Source organism: Malaya genurostris, chromosome 2 (genome assembly GCF_030247185.1).
Source record: "Malaya genurostris strain Urasoe2022 chromosome 2, Malgen_1.1, whole genome shotgun sequence".
NCBI lineage: Eukaryota > Metazoa > Arthropoda > Insecta > Diptera > Culicidae > Malaya > Malaya genurostris.
This window is the reverse complement of record NC_080571.1, coordinates 211,394,809-211,408,530: the sequence shown is the minus strand read 5'-3', so window position 1 is coordinate 211,408,530 and position 13,722 is coordinate 211,394,809. Positions and strand designations below refer to the sequence as shown.

Here is a 13,722-nt window from a genome sequence, read left to right as displayed (position 1 = left end):
TTATAATTGCAATTTCGTCTTCTTCCTTTGCGACATACAATAGAACCATGGTTAAATACTTATTGATTTGTTTTGTTCTATTTAGTTTTTTTCAATTGAACAACAAACGTAACCAAGGATATTGTTATTCTAGAATCAACAGTTTATCAACCTGGGTTGCCAGTTCCAAACATATTTACCAAAATCTCATTTTGACATTACGAGTTACTGAGGGGTAGTTAAATTTACGATACAGTTTTAAAAGCGAGTGGCAGGTCGTGTCGTCGGTTAAACCGACGACACGACCTGCCACTCGTCTATTAAAACTGTATCGCAAATTTAACTACCCCTCAGTAACTCGTAATGTCAAAACGAAATCGCTTGGAAAAATATTCAAACTGGCAACATAAGTTGATATTTTATTGATTTTTAATAACAGTTACCATAACCTTGGTTACTGTAAATTGAAGGCTTATGAAATGTAAACAAATGAAACTGCAAAACGGGTATATTTTTACGAAAAAATTAGAATGGATTCATCGGTTCAAGTGGAAGATCCGTTTTATTCAGTTACTGTTAGAGCAGTGGATCAATTAGTCGGTCTTGGTGTAGTAATTTTAGCCACATTTGTGATTTGAAATTAGCCTATGGATGGGACTACGAAGTACTACTGTATTTGAAAAGAATACACGGATTCGGCATTCAAAATAATTATGCCATGCTACTAACGATAAATAATGATACCTGAAATAAAATCTACTTGAAGGAAACGGACATACCAAAAACTAAACTGATCTTAAAATGATCGAATGTTTTGCAGAAGCTTGGACTCACTAGGGAAAATCTTTTTGTTTTTATTCGTCATTCTCCTCAGATAGTTTAATGTACGTAATAGTATGAAATAAAAATAGTGAATGATTTTTAAGCGAATCCTTCAATTCTCATTTATTCATTGTATTGGCAAAATTTTATCAGACAAATGAACTTTGGCAAATGTTTTTCTAGGGAATATCGCCCTTTTCTAGTATATCGCTCTTGTGCCGTACATGTCCAACTCTAAGATCATTTCCGAATACGATGAGCTGCAAAGAGTAAAATCTGTGTTAGCTGAATGAAAATGATGTAATATCAAAATACTTTTTGGAACGTAATCATGGTATGTTTATATACCACAACATACCTATATTGAAAGCTAACAAATAAAATTTCAAGAACTCACTTTTATTACAGCTTGCACTCATGATGGCTGTAACATTTGCACGTTCTACATTATTAAGTTACTCTTATAAAGTGGTAATGAGGGACCAAAAGTTAAATAATTTTAACTGTTCCTCAACTTAGTTTTGTTTATTTATTCGGGGTTCCTAGGTAACTAGTTCGTAGCAACTTAAACAGTGTTGCTCGAGAAGAATATTTTTATCATTATCAAGGGGTCGCTATATTTGTGGTAACTGGTGGTGAATCGCTAACAGACACGTTTTATTTCGATTTTTCTTCGGAGTGCCTGGTCGTGTCGTCGGTTAAACTATATCAATTCATCAAAAAAAAGACTGAGTTATTATCGTTCAAATTTATGAGAGGAAAGGTTACGCGGCTAGTTTCGCATTTTTTTAATTGCCGCCCGGTCCCGTATAGTGAAGAGTAAGGCATTTTTAATGTAAAAAACATTTATTTTTGTACATACTGTACATGATCTTAAAACTATTTCAGGTTTATTTGTATTAGTACATCACTTTGATTCAAAGTAGTCCCGGGTTGGCGGTTAAATGCATAGGACGCTGGTCTTACAAGCCAGTTGTCGTATGTTCGAGCCCCAACCTGGTAGGATTCTTAGTGTCATTAGGATCCATAGTACTAGCCATGCAATGATTCTGTACACTAAGAATCGGCTGCGAAGTCTGTTGAAACAGAAAGGCCAAATTCCACAAAAGGAATGTAATGCCAGGACTTTGCTTTGCCTTTTTTTTATTCAAAGTAAGATAGTTTTTGTATGATCTGTCGGGATCGTCACTACGCTAAGAGTCTACAGTTTCAATGAAGGTTCTTTTGAATCTCAGTAGAACTTTAACTATAACTTAACTTTAACTTTAACGTATCCGTTAAGGGCTGAGGGCAGTACCGTAAAGTGGTAGGTTTTTTGCTATTTTCCCGTTTCAAATAAAATTTTCTTGGAAACAGTGCAGAATATAGAAAAACCCACCTGACAATGTCTTAAAAATTCAGTTGAGAATATTCTGTGAAATTTTCAGAATGATTCATTGAGTTTAGCGGTCGTGTTATATTTTTTTTCTGACTGAAGAACTGCTGAAAATTGGAACGCTCGGAAATGCATACCTCTTCTTGTTCATCGAATATCACTTCTTTGAAGGCTTGTATCATAAATCTACCGTGACAAAGTCTAGATAATTTAGTTTAGATGCGAGTAGTACATAAAAATATATATGTTATCGCGATAAAAATAAAGTCTTGTATTTTTCTGTGAAACAAAGTCAGTTTCAATGCATCCGCCATTTTTTTTCGCTTCGGTTTCCTGATAGCATTCTGAAAAAGGAGAGAGAAATAAAATTGGCTCGACAAGGCTGCCAAACACACAGACATTCAATCTTTGTGAAATTTGAATATATTTTCATTGTTCATTGGAATCCATGTAATGTCCAACCCATACGATAGATGAATGTGATAAAACTTCTCATCAAAATAATCAAATGTATGCTGGCAATCCGGTACTGTTTGCTCATATACGAGAGATTACAAGAGAAATACGATGCGCAAAGGGAATTGAGCGAGCCAGCTTTAAAACTCAACACGTGACCCTTTGTCCTTAGACCTTAAAAGTGAATCTCTTCTTAAGATTGCACAGTTCTTCGTCTCTCCAATGAAATCTATCTTGTACTAGTCTTGAACCAGTCACTTGTTGAATCTCGATTCCCGACGATTTGGAAACAATCGTTTATGGCTCCTGTTTTTAAAAAAGGAGATAAACGAAATGTTGCAAATCATCGTGGCATTACAACCCGCATATGCATGGCTACCAGACGACTGACTAAACGCTGCCAGCGGGCAAAATATGGCTGGCAGACATCCTGGTGACCGACTGCCTCACCGCTGCCAGATATACAATTCAAACGATACAACCGTATCCACCAGGATTTTTCCACATCGAAATCTTTGACATTTTCAGTGAAGGTGAAAAGATGAAAACGCTCGGCTAACTAAGATACTGGCAACTATGTTTCGCCAAATTGAATTTGACAGCCGTCACTGAATCAATTTTGGTAGCCTTCTGGTGGCCATGGCTTCCCAGGTAGCCAAAAGGCCGTGCGAGAAGTCTCTCGGCCGTATCCGAAATTCTTAAAATTATTGTTAGCAATGCTCTCCTTGCTAAAGCTAAATGCTATATTTCGAACGATCAACATGGATTTATGCCAGAATTATCAGTTACCACAAATCTTCTCCAATTTGCAAAAAACTTGTTTTGAACACTTTGAACACGGAGCGCAAGTGGATGTAATTAATACGGATCTTAAAGCTGCTTTAGATACAATTGACCATGATATTCTGCTAGCAAAGTTATCTAAGCTAGGGATTTCAGAGCGTATAACTAATTGGCTGAGATCATACTTGACTTGCAGAACTCTACGTGTTAAGCTTGGCTCAACTAAATCCTCCAGTTTCTCTAACTCGCCCGGACTGCCCCAAGGAAGCAACCTGAGTCGTTGCTGTTCATTCTGTATTTCAACGACATATTACAAATTCTAAGGCCTGTATGTAAATTAGCGTATGCCGATGATTTTAACATTTATTTCATCGATCTACTGAGGACTGCGTTTGCTTCAAGCAATATTAGATCAATTCGTCGACTGGTGTCATCGAAACAAGGTGACCGTGAGCATTGCGAAATGCATGGTTATGGAGTACCATCCTACCAAACAGCCAATAAGATTCGACTATGTGATCGATAATGTTATTCTGCAAAGAACTCACCAAATCAGCGATTTTGGTGTGCGACTTGATCAAAAGCTTACGTTCAATTTGCATCGATCGGCAGTAATCGCAAAAGCTAATCGACAATTAGGGTTTATCACGAAGATATTAAAAAAGTCTGATCCGTACTGTTTAAAAGCTCTCCACTGCTCTCTCGTTCGGCTAATACGGGATAATGCTTCGATTGTTCGGCATCCTGATTAATTGACTTGTTGCCTGAGGATCGAAAACGTGCAGCGCAAGTCCTTGGCGTGCCCCGATAAATCTACCACCACATGATGCTCGCTGCAAGCTGCTAAATATAGAAACTCTTAAACAACGTCATGTCATCGTTATGCATCCGAGTACCATCCAGATCTCTGCGTCATGGATCCTTACTCGTACCTCGCTTCCGTCGTACTACTTTTGGACTTTACGAACCGTTTACATCAATGATCCGCTCTTTTACATCTGTCGAAGAGTTTTTTGAATTCGGAGAACCGATTGCCGATTCATAACACGGATTAAAAATCGATCATCGATATAATATAAGGTAATATTTCATGTAGGCTACAGTCAGATGGATTCAAACAATAAAAATAAAATAAATAAAACTAATGACTGTAGGAAAGATATGTGGAACTAAATAAAAATGTAAAGTATGCAGTTACAATACAAAATATTATAAATAAGTGAGTTCATTATTTCATATATTAAAAGAAAAACGAGTCCCTTTATAAAATAAGCAAGAAAGCCCTAATCGGCTCATTTCACAATTCGAAGGTCGTGGCGAAAAGTTCTTTTCTGCCAAAGCAGTAGAAGATCGTTAGCAGCAAGCAACAGTCTCTCTTTCTCCCTCTCTCTTGCTCTATCTCCGGCAGCACGCCAGTATAAAAGAAGCTGTCTCATCGTTCATGATTTTATTCACAATTCGGACGCCGTGGCGAACACTTCTCTTCCGCAACAACAGTAACAGACGGTTAGCAGCAAACAGCAGTCTCACTCTCTTGCTCTGTCTCTGGCAGCACGCCATCATAAAAGAAGCAGTTTCATCATCCGGCACAAGGGGAACAGTTTGATTGTCGACGAGTCTACACCGGGTGGCAAAACGTTCAAACGCGTGAAGCAGCAATCAGCCGTCATGGACGAACGTAATTTGGTTGCTACAAAAACGAAAAATCACGACAATGACGAAACACATTAACTGGAGATCATTCATGTTTAAAGCGCAATATTTAGTATCGCAAGCCTATGTTTGGAAATGTTTGTTTTTTACTTCTTTTACGAAGCTAGTGTTACACTCCATATTCACGTACTTGTCAAATCCTAGAGCCCCCTTCCGTATCACTATTTTTCGCACAGATGTTTTTGGAACTTGGTGCCAGAAATAACTAATTTGAATTTCTGGCAATGGTTTATCGAAAGATAGAAATATTTCCAATAGTTTCGAAAATAAGATTGACAGAAATATGTTACTTGCTTTTCCTCACCAGCGCGAAGATCATGAAGATCGTGATCGCAAAGCCAGCTGTACCGTGTAAATGATAATCAGAAGTTCTATGAGAAGGCGAACCACTCACGTAGATGCCACACGTCACAGATCGAAACGTGTAGAGATACCTGCGATAACCCTTTCACAACGAATGTGTCGTGATCGACAGGTGGAAGCATCTGAATGGCGAAACACAAGATACAGAGAACGGCACAGACATCAATCTGGGTGGACGACAGATTCCCAGCACCTTATCTATCGGAGATCAGTAGGCCGAGGAACAACAAAATCGCGGACAATGACCAATTGCCAGGCGATCTGCTCAAACATGGAGGAAAGGCCTGGTTAGAGAACTGTATCGGATTTCTTAGATTTAAGAGGAGGAGATTCTACCTCAGGAATGGACGGAAGAAGTGGTTTGTCCTATCTGTTGCATCTACCGCGCAATCAGCTTGGTAAACGCCGCCTACAAGGTACTCTCCCAAATCCTTTGCCGTCGTTTATTTATTTATCAGGAATTCGTTGGGCCGTACCAAGCGGGATTTTTTTTTTCGATTATAGAGGTTTTAACCTTAAGGTCATTCGCCTCTTCGGGCCAGAAAAATTTTCTGACCCTATGTGCGGGGTTGGGAATCGAACCCAGGTGGGCTGCGTGAAAGGGCATCGACTTACCCATCACGCTATACCCGTCCCCTCAAGCGGGATTTACTAGAGCCACTACGGAACAGATATTCGCGATTAGACAAGTACTTCAGAAGTGTTGTGGATAAAACGTACCCAGCCAGGCCTGTGCGCAGGGGGGAGGGGGTTTGTGGGTTTTAACCGTTCCCCCCCCTCCCATGGAAGATTTTTCAACAGTAAGATCCATAAACAATAGAGTATTTTTATGTAAAAGTGCAAATAACTTGACCTTTCTTTCAAAGTTTTGCACCTTCCACACCTTTTGAACCCCCCTCCCTCGCTTGAATCCCCTTCCTACCTTGAACCTCCGCCACCCCCTTTTGACCCCTCCCTTGAACCCCCCCCCCCCCCCCCCCTTTAATGAATCCTGCGCACGGGCCTGTACCAAGCTATAGTAGATTGTGCACGTGTATGATTTCCGGGCAAACTGAAGCGGTTGGACAAAGTTACGATGGATAGAGCGATGTGTTACGTCCGAGTATCTGGGACGCTCTCGAGTCCCTTCGAATCACGGAGAGGGCTACGGCAATGTGTGGACTCGCTTGTCTCTTGTTCAATATTGCTTTGAAAGGTATGATTCGAAGAGCGAGGATCGACACGAGTGATACGATCTTCCGAAAGTATGTGCAGCTTTTTCGCTTCGCTAATGACGATTTTGTGACACGTAATTTTGAGAAGATGATGGTAACATACATCGGACTGAAAGCCCAAACTAGACGTACCGGACTGGCTATAAATGCATCGAAAACAAAATACATGAGAGAAAGAGGCTCTAAAATATAAACACTACACCTCCCACCATGAATATTGATAGACGGTGAATATGTCGTGGAGGTTGACTTCTCCACAGTCCCACAGACATAATAGAAAATACGAATCGGAATTACTCACCAAACTCCAACCTTAATACATGTATCAGGAATCAGAACAAATTGGCTCAAATGGCACGTTCCCCTTGATATTTGGAGATTTGTGCCTTGCCATCAATCTGTTTTTAGCATCATTTTCCCGATATATAAGAGGGAAGGATTGAAAGGAAATGGTAAGGGTTGGACTAGGAGGATGGGAAAAATTGACGACACAAAAACACATAAAAGCAGAAGTAAATTCTACACCCCTAAGGGATGCTGAACAATCTGCTGAGGATCACATTTAGTGGAAGCAGAAGTAAATTCTGAACCTCTACGAGGTCCCGAACAGTCTGCTGTTAATAAAACCTCCAACCCTCGAGAGGAGATCTTACAAAAGCGACACCATTCTGCACTCCCGGAAGAATGCAAAACGATTCGCAGTATGTACGAGCAGACGTAAATTCGGTACCCCCTTAAGGATGCCAAACAATCTGCTAAACCCTATTTAAGGTGAATACAGAAGGGATTCATTCACTCCAGGAAGAACGATGAACCCTTTCGACTATAGCTCCTTACCACATTGGGTGAGAAACGAGAGAATATCCTTCAATTTTAGCTCCGCATACACAGACTCAACCATGTATGGAGAACCAAAAACCCGGATACGTAGCTGCGTCAATGCGGGACAGTTACATATCAGATGATATGAAGTACCGTAATCGCATTCACACAAATCACACGAATAATACTCAGCACGTTGAATAGTAGCCATGTGATAATTGAGTTTGCAATGTCCAGTCAGAGCTCTGACCAGAATACTGCAATGATGCTTGGAGAAATGCAGTAGACACTTTGACATTTTCAGATTTAAATTTGGTAGAAATGCTTTTGTCTGAGCGCAAGTTTGCAAGCTGCGCCAGTAGCTGGCATGTTTGGATGCAGCCCAAGAACGAATCTTGTGCTTTATCCAACTAGTTGAAAGTGGTAAAGCTGGTTCAGGACCAACGAAATCATTCGTTGCACCAGCTCTAGCCAACTCATCAGCCCATTCATTTCCAGTAATACCAGAATGGCCGGGTACCCATAAGAAGTAAACAGCATTCGAAATGCTGAGGTCTTCAATTTGAGTTCGACATGCGATCACTAGATTCGACCGTGAGTCATTCGAACTGAGTGCTTTTAAGGCTGCCTGACTGTCGGAACAAAAATAAATTCGTTTACCACAGATCTTCTGCTGAAGTGCCGATTGTACTCCACACAGAATCGCGTAGATTTCTGCTTGCAACACAGTACAGTATCTACCAAGTGAATGAGACTGTTCCAGCCTCATTTCACGACAGTAGACACCAGCACCAGCACGACCATTCAACAGAGAACCGTCCGTATAACAAACTATGTGTTCATCAAGTTGTCGTTCCAGACAACCAGACAACCATTCCTCACGAAGAGGATAGCTCACATTGAATGTTTTGAAAGGAAAACTGCATGTGAGAGTTAGGTCACTAGGAGCGAGTAAATACGCATCCCACGTAACCATTTGAGACCACAAGCGAGTGTGGCTGGCAGCATAATCTAATGGGTTACTGTTCCAAAGCCCTGTAACCTTAAGACGGTATGCACAAGATAATGCTTCTTGTTTTAGGAACACATGTAGTGGTTTAATGCACAGTAGCGCCTCTAGAGCAGCAGTAGGAGTTGTCGTGAATGCTCCTGTCATCGCCATTAGGACCATCTTTTGGAGATGATTTAGCTTTGACTGAACTGTCGCGAATTCTCCTTTCTGCCACCATACAAGACATCCATATGCTAAAATTGGTCTAACAATAGTTGTGTAGATCCAATGAATATATCTGGGTTTGAGTCCCCATGATTTTCCAAAAGCTCGTCTGCATTGGCCGAAAGCCATGCAAGCTCTTTTAATCCTGAAATCAATGTGAGCAGACCAATACCGGACTGGCTATAAATGCATCGAAAACAAAATACATGAGAGAAAGAGGCTCTAAAATATAAACACTACACCTCCCACCATGAATATTGATAGACGGTGACGATGTCGTGGAGGTTGACTTCTCTACAGTCCCACAGACATCATACTAAAAAATACGAATCGGAATTACTCACCAAACTCCAACCTTTATACATGTAAGTACTAAAACAACAGTTGACAACAGATAATTATCATGTGTTTAAATTTATTGAGAATATGATGTGCAGTACAATAATATATTATTCATACATTGGTTAATCTCTTCCCCTACAAAATACCTCGAACTGTAACCTGGAATAGATATATGAATCGTTAGTTATGCTTTAAACATTTTAGTACCGAAAAGATGGTTTGTAGTAGCCATAATGTTAAAAGTAAACGTTTGTGAATAGTTAGACGATAGCATTCATACCAAAACTGTCCATCAGATCATTATCTGAGTTTCAAGAAGCTCAATCAAAACTAATCAATTCTGCAGTTGCCGGTTCGGGAGCAGTTGATACAGGAGCAGGAGCAGGAACAGATACTGTAACCGGTGCCACCGGGGGTGTAGCAGGTGTAGGTCCATTGGTTCCTTGTGGTTGATGCTGCTGCTGTTGTGGTTGTTGTGGTTGTTGTTGCTGCTGCTGCTGCTGCGGTTGCTGAGGAACTGGCTGTTGTTGTGCCTCTGGAACTACTTGTGGTGGTGGTATTTGAGCTCCTGGTGGTAAAGTACCTTGATTCATTGGGTGCCCTTGTTGAGGCGGAGGAGCCATCATTGGTGCACCTTGGCCTGGCATCATATTCATTCCGGGAGGCGGTATCATCGCACCGGGTGGACCTTGCTGCTGTGGTCCAGATCCAGGCGGACCAACTGGTTGTTGCTGAGCAGCAGCATTAGGAACATTTTCAGCTGCCGAAGGACCTTGAGGCATACCAGGACCCATGTACTGACTGCCAATGGCTGCTGGTGGTCCATGAGGTGGAGAGAACAACGGTTGACCCATTTGTGCTTGCATTCCTGGGGAACCATAGTGACCCAGAGCACCACTTCCTGGCATCTGTTGGTAGCCATAACCAGGATACGCTCCAACGCCAACATGCGATGGCGAACCTTGAGGTTGCCCTTGAGTAGTTGGAGTCATAAAAGGAAAAGCTGTTCCCATCCTATACTGAGCCTTTTGTTGTTCTTGACGCATCTGCATCTCTCGTTCCTGCTCCTGGATTCGCTGCAAAGCTAACTGACGTTGGTATTGCAAATATTCTTGTTTTTTCTTCCGCATAATTTCCAACTTCTGGGCCATCTGCATCTGCTTCTGACGTTCCTGTTCTTCTGCAATTCGGCGCAATTTTTCCTGATGTTCTTGTCTCAGCACATCCAACGCTGCACGAGAATCTTTAATCTGAGTTAGCTTGTCCTGCAAGTGTTCGTACCACATGCGCTTGTCGTCCATGTCTTTGATGTGAGTTAACAAACGCGAGTGGAGTGAAGTCAAATTCATGAACAATGTTTGCACCGAACTATCAGTCGAAATGCTGCGTCCACGGCTTGAATTGGATTTCATACGATTGACAAAAATCTCCACCTGTGTTTTCATCATATGTGAAAATTCATTAATCTCGGCATCATCGCCCCCAACCTTGGACAGCAGTAAGCTGTTCGTAATGGGCATTGGACTTGGCATGGGACTCGGTGCTGATGGCGACGCCGGCGAATCGGCTGCCTGTCGCTGTTCCCAGTAATTTCTGTTCAAATACCGTGCCAACTCTGGATCCGAGGGAATCTCTTCAACCGGACTAGGACTTCGTTGGATCTTCACTGGTTCCGGGCTCGGTGATTTATGAAACGTTCTTCTCGGCAGTGTTGTCTTTTTAGTTTCCGCTTCTGATTGACTCAAAGCGAGGGCAAGCTGCAACTCTTCTTCCTCTCGTAATTCTTCTTCAGTTTTACGCGCCGGAGCTTGGGCTTGTTGTGCCAATGAACTACTTAAATACTCAGCCGGTAGATCTTCTTCCTCGGTTGGTTTTTTAGTCAAAGTTGCCGTCGGACGCTGCAGGTGAGCATGACATCCATCGCATACACGTACGTCTTTTTCGATACCAAACTTGGGAATAGTGCTCGTTTTGGAAGAACATTGCTGGCAGAACACCTGTCCACAGTGACGACAATGATGTTTACGTTGCGTAAACGTAAACTGCACTCGGCAACGGTGACACACGTCTCCGTCAGCCCAATCCGGTGCGTTCTCCGACGTGAACATAGCATCCGCTTCTTTCAACTCGGGAAATTTGTGGCCTTCGCTTTTCAAAATGTTCATGGTATCCTGCGGAAGAAACAAAACGTATTATTTGTTGTTTCTTTATTATCATTGCTTATAAAGTACCCCCATAATGATAAGATTACAAAAAAACACCTTCTTGTCTGAAAATATGATTCACCAGCTAATCTAATTATAACTGAAAATTACTCGCGCATTGTGATTTCAAGCTAGAACCGTCATCCTCAACGGACCAATTAATACTAGCTTATTTCACTCCTAAGGCAACAACCGTTTCAGACTTTTAATTAAATTATCATCTAGCAGTGCAACCAGGACAAAAGGAAACTATCTATCGATAAATAGATTTAGTGTTCCATCATAACTCCGCCACAATTTGAGGAATTACCATCAAACATGACACTTCAAGAATGATCAGAGTAAGAGTGTTTTAAAGAGTATGGGGTAGTCGTGAATGTTGCTAATATAGTGTGAATTTGGATTTATCGCGAAACGATACATCATGACAAAACAAATAATGCGTTTTAGAAGGTTATTAGGGTATTCACTTTCAAATTATGCCGGTAAATTATCAGTAATAATTGTAAAAATTATTTATTTATTTACGAATTTCCACGCACCTAACAAACTCTTAGGTCGAGTAAATCTATTCTTGACATTAGATTCTCGAGTATCTACCCGTAAGGGTTTATTGTTTCCGCAGGATGTATTCGACCCTATTCTGCACTCCGATGAAAATTTGCATTCGGTAATTCGATCGAGTAATATTTTTGTAGGAAAAACTGGAACTAGATCGAGATACGCAATGCATTCGATCGAAATAATCCGATTCGAACGAAATTAAGATTCGAGGCGATTACCTATTTCTACTTTGGTAGAAATTTTATATATTTGAATAACTTTAATAAAACATTTTCAAGCAACTTCAGGAAATTCAACTTAATAAATTTGGATTTCAACCATCCAACCAACATTTGTGTTTCCAACACGGTAAGCAAACAGATGTCAATACATGCATTATCATAAACTCTAATCAGTTAGTGCTAGAATAGCGAATGATAAGAATATTGATGTTTTGTGTACATTTACGGGTGGACAGTTTGATTTTGAAATGAGCATACAGGAAAAAAAATACCTTACCCGAATTGACCGGTACTTGTAGGTAGACCGAAAAGCAAAAGCCCATGCCTGAATCAGTTCCAGCATTTTATTGCGCACTTCTTCATGTTGCGTATTGTTTACAAGATTTTGAAACATCTCACAATTGGCCTTGTTGGAGATCTCGTCGTGAACTGGCGAACCGCAGTTTTTCACTACACTTTCCAGCACCAGCAGTGCGTAGTGCGCCGTATGTGGATTCGGCGAGAACAGCTTTTTCTTGATCTGCTGTACCGCATATTTGGGTCTGTCGAACGATGGATGAACAAACAGAGTAAATTAATGAATCATGTTTCCGATTGTTCATATAAAATTACGAGATACTCACGTTGCATCACCCTGACGAATGGCATCGCAAATGACCATTATGGATTGCCAATCCGGTTCCAGAATCAAGTTGCTGGTAGCACTCTCTGTAAAATAATATAATCCCTTATTTTTCAAATTGTCTACGCGGAAGTGCAAATCAATGGCAACAAAGCAAAACAAAAACCTTCCGATCGATTACCTACCCAGACTTTTATCAAAATTCGACGTACGAAACATTTTGAATCCACCAGTTATACCTAGTACGTGTTCTAGGGGAATTATTCAAACTGCAAAACTGATATACAATCGTATAATTACTGATAAATTCGCAATTTTAATCAATTTTAAAGAGAAATATGACGTGAACAAATATTTTCAACTCAGCTGATAAAGTAGTGTGAATTGTCAGACCAATCAGACCAACAGAATTTGACAGATCGCCCTCAAGCAATTGTAGCGCCACTATATGTGGAAATATTTACTAACTGCGAATTTCTAATTTTTATCTGGTGCATTTTCTGGTGCGTTTCATTATTTGAATCGAAAGACTGATAAGGGTTGTGATTTTTCTAATGATTTATATGGAGACCTAAAATCAATACAATTAATCAGTAATATTTCCGGTTCTTTCACCCAAACTGTTGATTCGAAGAAGAAATTTTTTTCTTATTATATTAACAAATAACATTTTGAAATTTGAACAAACCGTGGTGACTAACATTGATAAAAGCTGTAATTCATCTGAACATCGCATATTTGGTTACACTTTCGTTCATTGTGAAACCGGAACTTTTATTCACGCTAACATAATCTTGGTTCTGACAAAAGAAAAGTGATAGGAGGTAAATTTTAAGACATAACCACAAAATTTCGGAATTCCGTTCAGTAACCTATTTTAACCCTTATGCACTCGAATGGGTACCCGGGTACCTTTTCGAATTTCAAAATAAGAAATTTCTGAGTTAGGTTTAAACTAAGATTCTGCAATTCGGTCAATTCCAAGAACTAGTTGGACCATAACTTCTCATGCTTTGACTTTTCATT

General features: G+C 40.4%; 1 protein-coding gene and 1 long non-coding RNA gene across 4 annotated transcripts; both read right to left on the bottom strand.

Moving 5' to 3' along the window:
* Positions 1–897: 897 nt before the first annotated feature.
* LOC131427472 (uncharacterized) lies at positions 898–1,486 on the bottom strand. The gene is made up of 2 exons (XR_009229272.1): positions 1,199–1,486; positions 898–1,061 (listed from the first exon to the last, which is right to left on the bottom strand). It is a non-coding gene; the product is annotated as an uncharacterized LOC131427472 (long non-coding RNA).
* A 7,655-nt stretch (positions 1,487–9,141) lies between these two features.
* On the bottom strand, positions 9,142–13,059 carry LOC131427366 (hepatocyte growth factor-regulated tyrosine kinase substrate). Of its 3 annotated transcripts, XM_058590489.1 has the most exons (5): positions 12,882–13,059; positions 12,698–12,782; positions 12,352–12,616; positions 9,366–11,256; positions 9,142–9,244 (listed from the first exon to the last, which is right to left on the bottom strand). In XM_058590489.1, exons 1-4 carry the CDS (start codon positions 12,913–12,915, stop codon positions 9,406–9,408), a joined length of 2,235 nt encoding a protein of 744 aa, XP_058446472.1. In that variant the 5' UTR covers positions 12,916–13,059; the 3' UTR covers positions 9,142–9,244; positions 9,366–9,405. The 3 variants fall into 3 exon arrangements, with proteins under 3 accessions (XP_058446472.1, XP_058446471.1, XP_058446473.1); XM_058590488.1 differs by having other exon boundaries at positions 9,142–11,256; XM_058590490.1 differs by lacking the exons at positions 12,352–12,616; positions 12,698–12,782; positions 12,882–13,059 and adding an exon at positions 11,317–11,626 and having other exon boundaries at positions 9,142–11,256.
* Positions 13,060–13,722: the final 663 nt, after the last annotated feature.